Source organism: Hyla sarda, chromosome 5, assembly GCF_029499605.1.
Source record: "Hyla sarda isolate aHylSar1 chromosome 5, aHylSar1.hap1, whole genome shotgun sequence".
Classification (NCBI taxonomy): Eukaryota; Metazoa; Chordata; class Amphibia; order Anura; family Hylidae; genus Hyla; species Hyla sarda.
The window spans coordinates 323931142-323944048 of NC_079193.1; the positions used below are offsets into that span (position 1 = coordinate 323931142).

Here is a 12907-nt window from a genome sequence, read left to right on the forward strand (position 1 = left end):
TGCCTGAAGTATTTAGGCCTCTGACACTTCTCTGCCTGACATACTTAGTGCATATATGAGGGGAGTACAATACGCTCCACTACGCTTAAAACAGTATTTGTCTACAAAACCAACAGGTGTGTACTATTGGATGGCCTTTCACAGTATCTAGGCCCTTGAGGCTTTAACAGGAACAAAATGGTACACCACCTAGATGTACGCACAGGTTACACTTAATAGAGGACAATATGCTTTTAGTGCTCTGCTCTCCCAAACTGGCTGGCTACTATTAGCTTTTCAGTTGTTGTACACACCAGTGCTGCAGCACACAGACGCTGTGTACTACACCCAAAATTGTACTTTCTCTCTCAATCTCACTCCCTTCATATCAGTGTTTCTATGCTGGATTTGGGCTTGAGGTGAATCGCTGCTGTAAAAAAGCTTTTCTGTGCAACACACATTGCTCTCTATCCCTCTCTCTCTCTGCAATAGAACGCTGATGTGACTGGGAGGTGAATCACTGCTGTAAAAATGCTTTCCTGTGCAACACACACTGCTGTCTATCCCTCTCTCTCTCTCTCTCTGCAATAAAAGGCTGAAGTGACTGGCTGCAAGATACTGCCGATTATATAGGGCTGTGACATCACAGGGGTGACTGGCTGCTGATAGGCTGCATGCTGCATGTAATTCAGGGTCATCCCGCCGACCCTTCTTCCCGCCTTCCCAGGATTCCTTGCCCCATGTCCTCACATGTGGATTGGCCATTTTAGATGCCCTGGAGCCTGGACCACACTAAATGGAGTTTAATGAAGTAATTTGCATGATCGAAACGCAGCGATATTCACGTTCATTGCTAATCAAATTTTTCCTGAAATTCGTAACGAATTTGGATTCCTCATATTCGATTTGCTCATCCCTAAACTCAATAACTGAAAAATGACAGCTGAAAAAACAATGTGTGAACATAGCCTTAAAGGTCCGATTTACTAAGGCTGGGTTCACACTACGTTTTCTCCCATACGGGAGCGCATACGGCAGGGGGGAGCTAAAACCTCGCGTTCCCGTATGCCTTCGTATGCGCTCCCGTGTGTCATTCATTTCAATGAGCCGGCCGGAGTGAAACGTTCGGTCCGGTCGGCTCATTTTTGCGCCGTATGCGCTTTCCCCCCGGACCTAAAACTGTGGTCAACCACGGTTTGAGGTCCGGTCGTAAAAGCGCATACGGCGCAAAAATGAGCCGACCGGACCGAACGTTTCACTCCGGCCGGCTCATTGAAATGAATGATACACGGGAGCGCATACGAAGGCATACGGGAACGCGAGGTTTTAGCTCCCCCCTGCCGTATGCGCTCCCGTATGGGAGAAAACGTAGTGTGAACCCACCCTAAGTCAGTCCTTGTCATAAGAACCTTTGTGAGGCTATGTTCCCACACAGTATTTGAACCTATCTTTGTTGTCTAATAAATAAAACAACATGCGTATTAGCAGCTGTTTTTCTGTTAAGTTGAAGTCAATAACTGGGAAATCACGGACATTTTTTGTTACAGAAGATGAGGGGGGGGGGGGAGGGGGGAGAAAACTAAGTGTGAACATAGCCTAAAAACAACTTAAAAACGCTAGTCATCTAGAATTGATAAATCCTATAGGGTAATTATATTTGGAACAATTTCCTAATGTTGCACCCATGCCTAAAATGCACCTGACTGCACCCAAAGAGGTTTACATGAGACCCCAATCATTTGCCAGCCCCATTCTCACTAGCTCTCTGCTATTACTGTACATACTAATGGCTTAAAGGTGTACTCTGGTGGAAAATTTTATTTTTATTTTTTTAAATGAACTGGTGCCAGAAAGTTAAACAGATTTGTAAATTACTTCTATTAGAAAATCTCAATCCTTCCAGTACTTATTGTAACATCTCTGCTCCAGCCAGACACGCTGGCCGTGAGCACTCTTTTGTCATGTCCCCGCTGCCAGCAGGGCTGGCATTCGCATCGTGGGACACGCACGCATGCGAATCCCAGCCCGTCACTCACCTCCCTGGTCTTCCTGTTCTCGCACCACCATCAGGAGTGCCCCCGCCTCCTAGGGTGCGCACACCGTTGCTCTTACATTTAAAGGGCCAGTCCTCATTTAGTTAAGTTTCTACACCAGCACCCTGTCTTTAAGTATCAGTTCCTCTCATTGTTCCCGGACAGATCTTTGTTGCCTTTGTGCCCTAGAGAAAGCATACTGTATTCCTGTGTTCCTGATAGCTGTGTACCTGATCCTCGTTCTGTTACCTGACCCTGTACCTGTGCCGCCTGCCCTGACCTATTGCTACCTTGACCACGTCTTGCCAGTTTCCTTTTGTGCCACGCCACATCCCAGCAACCTGTGTGGGCGAGTCGTGCCAGGGGTAGTGACCTGGGTGCCGCCTGCCGCAGCAAGACCATCCCACTTTGCGGCGGGCTCTGGTGAAAACCTTAGACTCCACTCCCTGGCACGGCTCACGTCATCATCCACACAGGCCCAGAAGATCCACCCCCTGCCGTGACCCTTACACTTATTAGCAGCTGTATATTACAGAGGAAATTCTTTTCTTTTTGAATTTCCTTCCTGTCTGACCACAGTGTTCTCTGCTGACACCTCTGTCCGTGTCAGGAACTGTCCAGAGCAGCATGGGTATGCTATGGGGATTTTCTCCTGCTCTGGACAGTTCCTGACATGGACAAAGGTGTCAGCAGAGAGCACTGTGGACAGACAGAAAAGAAATCCAAAAAGAAAAGAACTTCCTCTGTAGTATGCAGCAACTAATAAGTACTGAAGGGATAAAAAATTTTTTAGAGAAGTAATTTACAAATCTGTTTAACTTTCTGGAGCCAGTTGACTTAAGAAGACCTAAAAAATTTTTTTTCCATCGGAGTACCCCTTTAAGACTGCATTTTTTCCCCCTTGCAACAGTACAGGGTAGGGTTAGGTTTTTCTACTATTTATACTATTTATATATGACATGGTCTTTTTTACTTGTAAAAAATATATTTGTAAAAGTAAAATAAAAAACAGAAACAAAAAAAAAAAAAAAAACTGTATGTTGCAGCTAAAGTGATGTTAACAAGATACGAAACGTTAGCTTCCTGAGCGTAAAACAGATAAATGTGCAATATCTCACCATAGTCTGTGTATACTCCTCCAGCTTTGATTCTTCATAAGGTTTGTTTGCCTTCTTTAACAAGTCTTTAAGAAAATTCTGTCAGGAAAGAAAACAAGAGGTCAAGATGCATTTTTTGTGAAGGAGAAGAACATACACCACCGATCAATTCCCCACAGGTGAATAAGGTGACATTTTGCATTGGAGTCCGGCCAGCACGAAAGCACAAGAAATATTACAATATTTTGTCGAGAGCCCCCGCTGGTCAAAGAAGCTTTCTGCGCTTTATGTTTGAATTATCGTATCAGACTCATTATGTTATACATGAATATCCAGCCCCACAAATTCAGCACAAGATATATGAGACCTGCTGGAAAAATCTGCATATGATAAGAGACAATTTACCTACAAGGAGTGAATGCAAATAATATAATTTATTCGTGTAGTATATCAAAAGTGATCGCAGCTTTTTTTTTTTTTTCGTTTCTGCAGTTGCGCTAACTTTTTCAGGATGTTGCAAGTCATTAAAGGGGAACTCCAACACTTAAAGGGGTACTCTTTTTTTTTTTAATCAACTGGTGCCAGAACGTTAAAAATATTTGTAAATTACTTCTATTTAAACATCTTTACCCTTCCAGTATTTATCAACTGTTTTATGCTCTACAGGAAGTTCTTTTCTTTTTGAATTTCTTTTCTGTCTGACCACAGTGCTCTCTGCTGACACCTCTGTCCATTTTAGGAACTGTCCAGAGCAGGAGCAAATCCCCATAGCAAACATATCTTGCTCTTGACAGTTACTGAGACAGACAGTGGTGTCAGTAGAGAGCACTGCGGTCAGACAGAAAATACATTTAAAAAGAAAAGAACTTTCTGTGGATCATACAGCAGCTGATAAGTACTGGAAGGATTAAGATGTTTAAATAGAAGCAATTTACAAATCTGTTTAACCTTCTGACATCAGTTGATTAAAAAATATATATATATAGTTTTTCACCGGTAGTACCTTTTTAAATACAGGATAGGGGATAAGTGCCTAATAACAGGAGGTCCGATCACTGCATGAAGTGTTGGGTCGGCACGCGCTTGGGGATCTTCAGTGCTCCCATAGACAGTACATAGAGCGCATACCGTCTATCACTCCATACAGCAGGGAAAGCCAGGGCCCCATTCTGGAGATCATGGATGATCCCAGCGGTCCAAACCCCCTATATGCCCCCCCCCCCCCGGTCACCCCTGGCCCCATCCCAAACAGCACCAACTTGTATGTCCCATCCCCATATTATATATTTACCTTCAGTTCCTCTGTTTCTATATAGCCACTGTGATCAGTGTCATACCTCCGCCATGTCTGGAAGAATAAATAAGTTCATAGGAAATTAATTCTATGACTATATAGTGCTTTACAATAGTAATATAAACAACAATAATAATAACAACAATTTTCATCTGTATTATAGATTTGCTTGTCACATGTGTAATAGGTAAAAATTCAATAGTATTGTTCAACTAAAACCTAAAGGCTGTCCACTAAAGCAGCGTTTTCCAATAGTAGTATCACCTGCACCTTTTTTTTATAAGTTCTAGCTCCTCCTTAACAGCCCTGCCGGATCTTTGTTTGCCCTGCGCCTTAGAGAAAGCACTTCTAGTTATTTCTTGCCGTGTACCAGACCTCTGTATTCCGTGCCAGAAAGTTAAACAGATTTGTAAATTACTTCTATTAACATTTTTTAAACCTTCCAGTACTTATCTGTTTTCTACTACAGAGGGAGATAAGTTGTTATTTTCAATTTGACCACAGTGCTCTCTGCTGACACTTCTGTCCATGTCAGGAACTGTCCAGAGCAGGAGAGGTTTGCTATGAGGATTTGCTCCTGCTCTGGACAGTTCCTGACATGGACAGAGGTGTCAGCAGAGAGCACTGTGGTCAGACAGAAAATAAATTCCAAAAGAAAAGAACTTCCTGTGGAGCATACAGCAGCTGATAAATACTGGAAGGATTAACATTTTTGAATAAAAGTAATTTACAAATCTGTCTAACTTTCTGGCATCAGTTGATTAAAAAAAATAATTGTTTTCCAGCGGAGTACCCCTTTAAAAAAAAAAAAAATCTTTCATATGACTGTTGTAATAAGATTCCACTTACAGAAAAACCTTGGGTAATGTAGTAAATGAGACAGAGAACATAAATTTATGGATATAGCCTGGATGTGACCTGTCTCAAGAGGCTTCTGACACATTTTTTATTTAAGAATTTAAATCCACATGCTCTATTGAACCGAATAACTTTGGGTAATGATACAGCCCTGACATGTTCTATAGCCTTTAATAGACAAGATATTACGAAAAGCACTTGGGATGTATAGTGAGCAACACAGTCTGAGGGGTGGATGTCTGGAAATAAGTAGCTGTACAGATGGTCTGCTTTTAATATAAAGTTATTTCAAGCACTGATATAAAAACCCCAAGTTTAGTTCTTTCTTCTTGAACAGATAGTAACGTCAAGTTAGTATAGCTGACTACATAAAGAACATATAACACACGTTTTCTCAGTAATGTTCATTATCTAATTATCCCTCTATGAATAATATCTCCTCCTTCTGCCCCAGGCTGTACAGTAAAGCTGACAGGTGAGCTACAGAAAACAAGATTCATCAGTCATTGTGACTGCTTTAGTGGCAAGTGTGTAAACTGATATATGTTGTTATGTGGTTAGTTACAAAAATTTATTAAAAATAAAAATAAAAAAAAGATTTAAAGCAACACTGTCAGCCTGTTATAGTGTGGGTGAACAGGATTCAGACGATGGGTCACTAACCAAAATCTGTTCTGTAGGACTGGAGATATGTCCCCTATAAGATACTCTTCTCTATTCCCTGAATCGTGTACAGGAGGCGGGGCCCCGCTGGCTCAATTTACATATACATGTTCTGTGTCTCCATGTCCTACTGATTCCCATTGCTGGTCACGTGAGCGCTCTGCTTTTTGCATAGAGAGCATTCGCTGACTGAGCACTTATGTGACCAGCAACGGGAGTCACTAGGACATGGAGACACAGAAAATGCATATGTAAATCGAGGCGGCAGGGCCCCGCCTCCTATATGTGATTTAGGGAATAAAGAAGAGGATCTTATAGGGGACATATCTCCGGACCTACAGTACGGATTTTGGTTAGTGACCCATCGTCTGATTCCTGTTTACCAACACTATAACCTGGTGTATTGGGTTCAGTGTGGGTGAACAGGCTGACAGTTTTCCTTTAACATAAAAAACATATGTTGATAATATAAACGTATGTAAAATGTTCTAATGTAAAAGAAAAACAAAAAACATTGTACTAACAGATCACTTAAGGAAGGAATAAAGGCCGGATATATTGGTCTCATTTATAAAAAATAAATACTAAAATTGATATCTAACAGAAAAAGTTACTTTGTTTCTCATAGCAACCACAGTACAGCTTTAAAGGGGTTATCCAGGAATAAAAAAAACAGAACTATTTTCTTTCAAAAACAGCACCCTGTCTGTCTCCAGTTTGGATGTGGTATTACAACTTGACTCCATTCCCTTCAATGGAACAGAGCTGCAGAACCACACCCAACCTGGAGACAGACAGGGTGCGGTTTTTGAAAGAAATTATCTCTTATTTCTTATTTCTGGATAACCCCTTTAATTTTTCCTAACAAGGTCATAAACTGAGCTTTGGTTGTTATGGACACAAATACCAATTTCTTTGTTATGAAAAGATCAAAGTTTTCAACAAAAAAAAATTAATAAGTAATATTTAAAGTAATTTTTCAAAATATATTAATATTTAGTTGAATATCACCAAGAGAGGAAAACAAAAAACATTACGTTGATATAGGTAACCATCACTCATTGCTATATTAAAGACTGGACCCCATGCACCCCATAAGGATTGACAGAAGCTTATTTCCGTCTCCCCATTAATTTAAACAGGCATGTTAGGGTGCGGTCTGAGCATGTGCGTTTTTAAGGAGGAGTTGCAAGAGATAGTTATGGTAGTCTGACTGACTCTTCTAATATGTACAGCCAGCTGAGGTATCACCTTTCTTAGAATATTTAGCTGTTTCATTTTCTATTAACCCCTTAAAAACAGAGCCCATATTATTTCTGCTTTTTTTCCCTCTAAACATCATAACTTTTTGCGCGTGATCTGTAGTTTTTTTATACCACTTTTGCGTATACAGTATGTGACTATTTCATTGCATTTTGTTATTTTTCTTTAGAATTTATTTAATTTTTTTATTTAATTTTTTTATATTTACGATGTTCACTGTACGGGATCATTTACATTATATTTTATTAGTTCGGACATTTACACACGCGGCGATACCAAATATGCTTATTAATCATTTTTATGCTTTTGGGGGTAAAATGGGAAAAAATTATGATTTACACTTTTTCACATTTTTTAACTTTTTTTTTTTTTTTTTTACACTTTTTATGTCCCCATAGGGCATACCACTGATTAGTATTATTGTCAATCTTCTTCTCTGGTCTGCTCGATGTCAGATCAGAAAAGAAGACCCCAGGATGATGGCCGGAGCAGGTAAGAGGACCTCAAGCTGCCATCTTGGATGATCAGATCCCCGCAGCAGTGCCGCATGCGATACAATCATCCATTCAAAGTGACATATGGCTGCAGATGCCGTGACACAACATCTGAGGTGTTAATGGCAGACATAAGCGCAATTGCTGATGTCCACCATTGCCGGCGGGTCCCTGGCTGATGATAGCAGCTGAGACCTGCCGTAAATATGTGGTAGAGGGTGGGATGCAGGGCAGATGGAATTACCCTAGGGGCAGATGGCATTAGTTCCTGATGCCAGGGCGTGGTTTATCCTCAATACCACCTGAAGGTATTCCGCTGGATCCTGAGCTAGGCAGGGGCGTAATAATGACTCTGACGCCAAGTTACGGAACAACGGTAGCTTTACTGAGTTAGACAGGTGGAATAGTCTATACAGCTTAGCCAGGCCCCGGAGGTGACTGGGACAATTTTGATGCAGGCCATGCTGACTTTGACTGACTTGACTGAGACTGACTATACCCCATTTGTAGCTTTCCAGGCTCTGACTGGGACCTGGGGGAAGGGAACTTGTAAACTTGTGGCTGGATTGTTGACTTGAGGCCTTCTCTGGACTCCAGACACACTCTTAGGACTTGACTGCACTGGACCTCAGCAAAGACTTAGACTGGAACTCAAGAGAGCAAACTAGCTCCTCCCAGGGCTTATATGGGGGAGACTAGGAGGGGTCCCAAAGGTCACCTTTAGGTCACATGGTCACTGATACCTCACTGGGTTACAATCACATGACACTGGTTAATCACATTTCAACTATTCTTAACGCTATAAGACATTTTAGGCATAATACATTAGATAACATACATATAAATTAATACACAATGGAACAGATGCAGGGGAGGGGGGCAGGGGACACTGTAGGGAGGCTGCCTAACGGGGCAGCAAGGGTACAGGGGTGCAAGTCCTGTACTGGGCCACCACAAATGTATATCCTGGTGCACTAAGTCGCAGTGGATCAGGACGTACATTTAGGTTAAAGGGGTATTCCAGGAATTTTTTTTATCTGACTATGCTATAGGGGCTGTAAAGTTATTGTAGTTCTTAATATAGTGTCTGTACCTGTGTGTGATGGTTTTCTCACAATTCTTCTGTGATTTTCACCCCAATATTTATTTTTAACAGCATACAAAATGACTGTTGTCTCAGATTTTTCCCAGGTTGCAATGCAGTCGAGACCTGACTCACTAGTCAGCTGATGACAGGGAGCCTTTCTGCTTCAATGGGTGGAGGTATCTCTTGGTGGGAGAGACATCAATATGCAACTAATGCAACAGCTGTAGGCACCCTGATTAAAATCCACAGGTCTTTTGAATGGATGCAGCTCATTTATGTTTCAATGGGTGGGGTGGCTGATGTGTGGGAGGGACGAAATTGAATTATGGGATTTTTAGGCAAAGAAGAGAACTCAAACAGGAAATACCAGTTCACAAAAAGATAGCCACTGTTACGCCGAGCGCTCCGGGTCCCCGCTCCTCCCCGGAGCGCTCGCAACATCCTCGCAATCGCAGCGCCCCGGTCAGACCTGCTGACCGGGTGCGCTGCGATACCTCTCCCAGCCGGGATGCGATTCGCGATGCGGGTGGCGCCCGCTCGCGATGCGCACCCCGGCTCCCGTACCTGACTCGCTCTCCGTCGGTCCTGTCCCGGCGCGCGCGGCCCCGCTCCTTAGGGCGCGCGCGCGCCGGGTCTCTACGATTTAAAGGGCCACTGCGCCGCTGATTGGCGCAGTTGGCTTAATTAGTTCATTCACCTGTGCACTTCCCTATTTAACCTCACTTCCCCTTCCCTTCCTTGCCGGATCTTGTTGCCATCGTGCCAGTGAAAGCGTTTCCCAGTGTGTTCCTAGCCTGTGTTCCAGACCTCCTGCCGTTGCCCCTGACTACGATCCTTGCTGCCTGCCCCGACCTTCTGCTACGTCCGACCTTGCTCTTGTCTACTCCCATGTACCGCGCCTATCTTCAGCAGTCAGAGAGGTTGAGCCGTTGCTAGTGGATACGACCTGGTTACTACCGCCGCAGCAAGACCATCCCGCTTTGCGGCGGGCTCTGATGAACACCAGTAGTAACTTAGAACCGGTCCACTAGCACGGTCCACGCCAATCCCTCTCTGGCACAGAGGATCCACCTCCTGCCAGCCGGCATCGTGACAGTAGATCCGGCCATGGATCCCGCTGAAGTTCCTTTGCCAGTTGTCGCCGACCTCACCACGGTGGTCGCCCAGCAGTCACAACAGATAGCGCAACAAGGCCATCAGCTGTCTCAACTGACCGTGATGCTACAGCAGCTACTACCACAGCTTCAGCAATCATTTCCTCCGCCAGCTCCTGCACCTCCTCCGCAGCGAGTGGCCGCTTCCAGCCTACGACTATCCTTGCCGGATAAATTTGATGGGGACTCTAAGTTTTGCCGTGGCTTTCTTTCACAATGTTCCCTGCACTTGGAGATGATGTCGGACCAGTTTCCTACTGAAAGGTCTAAGGTGGCTTTCGTAGTCAGCCTTCTGTCTGGAAAAGCTCTGTCATGGGCCACACCGCTCTGGGACCGCAATGACCCCGTCACTGCCTCTGTACACTCCTTCTTCTCGGAAATTCGAAGTGTCTTTGAGGAACCTGCCCGAGCCTCTTCTGCTGAGACTGCCCTGCTGAACCTGGTCCAGGGTAATTCTTCCGTTGGCGAGTACGCCATACAATTCCGTACTCTTGCTTCCGAATTATCCTGGAATAATGAGGCCCTCTGCGCGACCTTTAAAAAAGGCCTATCCAGCAACATTAAAGATGTTCTGGCCGCACGAGAAATTCCTGCTAACCTGCATGAACTCATTCATCTAGCCACTCGCATTGACATGCGTTTTTCCGAAAGGCGTCAGGAGCTCCGCCAGGATATGGACTTTGTTCGCACGAGGCGTTTTTTCTCCCCGGCTCCTCTCTCCTCTGGTCCTCTGCAATCCGTTCCTGTGCCTCCCGCCGTGGAGGCTATGCAAGTTGACCGGTCTCGCTTGACACCAAAAGAGAGGACACGACGCCGCATGGAGAATCTTTGCCTGTACTGTGCCGGTACCGAACACTTCCTGAAGGATTGTCCTATCCGTCCTCCCCGCCTGGAAAGACGTACGCTGACTCCGCACGAAGGTGAGACAGTTCTTGATGTCAACTCTGCTTCTCCACGCCTTACTGTGCCTGTGCGGATATCTGCCTCTACCTTCTCCTTCTCCACTAAGGCCTTCTTGGATTCCGGATCTGCAGGAAACTTTATTTTGGCCTCTCTCATCAACAGGTTCAACATCCCAGTGACCAGTCTCGCCAGACCCCTCTACATCAATTGCGTTAACAATGAAAGATTGGACTGTGCCGTGCGTTACCGCACGGAACCCCTCCTAATGTGCATCGGACCTCATCACGAAAAAATTGAGTTTTTGGTCCTCTCCAATTGCACTTCCGAAATTCTCCTTGGACTACCATGGCTTCAACGCCATTCCCCAACCCTTGATTGGTCCACAGGAGAGATCAAGAGCTGGGGTACCTCTTGTTTCAAAGACTGCCTTAAACCGGTTCCCAGTACTCCCTGCCGTGACCCTGTGGTTCCCCCTGTAACCGGTCTCCCTAAGGTCTATATGGACTATGCTGACGTATTTTGCAAAAAACAAGCTGAGACTTTACCTCCTCACAGGCCTTATGACTGTCCTATTGACCTCCTCCCGGGCACTACTCCACCCCGGGGCAGAATTTATCCTCTGTCCGCCCCAGAGACTCTTGCTATGTCTGAATACATCCAGGACAATTTAAAAAAGGGGTTTATCCGCAAATCCTCCTCTCCTGCCGGAGCTGGATTTTTCTTTGTGTCCAAGAAAGATGGCTCCCTACGTCCTTGCATTGACTACCGCGGACTTTATTACTGACCTACCCCCATCCCGTGGCAACACTGTTGTTTGGGTGGTCGTTGATCGATTTTCCAAGATGGCACATTTTATTCCTCTTCCTGGTCTTCCTTCAGCGCCTCAGTTGGCAAAACAATTTTATGTACACATTTTTCGTCTTCACGGTTTGCCCACGCAGATTGTCTCGGATAGAGGTGTCCAATTCGTGTCAAAATTCTGGAGGGCTCTCTGTAAACAACTCAAGATTAAATTAAACTTCTCTTCTGCTTATCATCCTCAATCCAATGGGCAAGTAGAAAGAATTAACCAGGTCCTGGGTGACTATTTACGGCATTTTGTTTCCTCCCGCCAGGATGACTGGGCAGATCTTCTACCTTGGGCCGAATTCTCGTACAACTTTAGAGTCTCTGAATCTTCTGCTAAATCCCCATTTTTCGTGGTGTACGTCCGTCACCCTCTTCCCCCCCTCCCTATTCCCTTGTCCTCTGGTTTGCCCGCTGTAGATGAAGTGACTCGTGATCTTTCCACCATATGGAAAGAGACCCAAAATTCTCTTTTACAGGCTTCATCTCGCATGAAAAAGTTTGCCGATAAGAAAAGAAGAGCTCCCCCCATCTTTGCTCCCGGAGACAAGGTATGGCTCTCCGCTAAATATGTCCGCTTTCGTGTCCCCAGTTACAAACTGGGACCACGCTATCTTGGTCCTTTCAAAGTCTTGTGCCAGATTAATCCTGTCTCTTACAAACTCCTTCTTCCTCCTTCTCTTCGTATTCCCAATGCCTTCCATGTCTCTCTCCTTAAACCACTCATCATCAACCGTTTCTCTCCCAAACTTGTTTCTCCCACTCCTGTTTCCGGTTCCTCTGACATCTTCTCCGTAAAGGAGATACTGGCCTCCAAGACGGTCAGAGGAAAAAAATTTTTTTTGGTAGATTGGGAGGGCTGTGGTCCTGAAGAAAGATCCTGGGAACCTGAGGACAACATCCTAGACAAAAGTCTGGTCCTCAGGTTCTCAGGCTCCAAGAAGAGGGGGAGACCCAAGGGGGGGGGTACTGTTACGCCGAGCGCTCCGGGTCCCCGCTCCTCCCCGGAGCGCTCGCAACATCCTCGCAATCGCAGCGCCCCGGTCAGACCTGCTGACCGGGTGCGCTGCGATACCTCTCCCAGCCGGGATGCGATTCGCGATGCGGGTGGCGCCCGCTCGCGATGCGCACCCCGGCTCCCGTACCTGACTCGCTCTTCGTCGGTCCTGTCCCGGCGCGCGCGGCCCCGCTCCTTAGGGCGCGCGCGCGCCGGGTCTCTACGATTTAAAGGGCCAC

The 12907-nt window shown here is 45.2% G+C and overlaps 1 protein-coding gene across 1 annotated transcript in view; it reads right to left on the reverse strand.

The window, feature by feature from the left end:
- Positions 1 to 12907, reverse strand: part of CALB1 (calbindin 1) — a 150381-nt gene that overhangs the window by 39862 nt on the left and 97612 nt on the right. The window contains exons 5-6 of the mRNA XM_056522313.1: positions 4401 to 4457; positions 3131 to 3208 (exon numbers count right to left, since the gene is read on the reverse strand). Coding sequence (XP_056378288.1) covers positions 3131 to 3208; positions 4401 to 4457 — 135 coding nt within the window. The remainder of the gene's footprint in view (positions 1 to 3130; positions 3209 to 4400; positions 4458 to 12907) is intronic.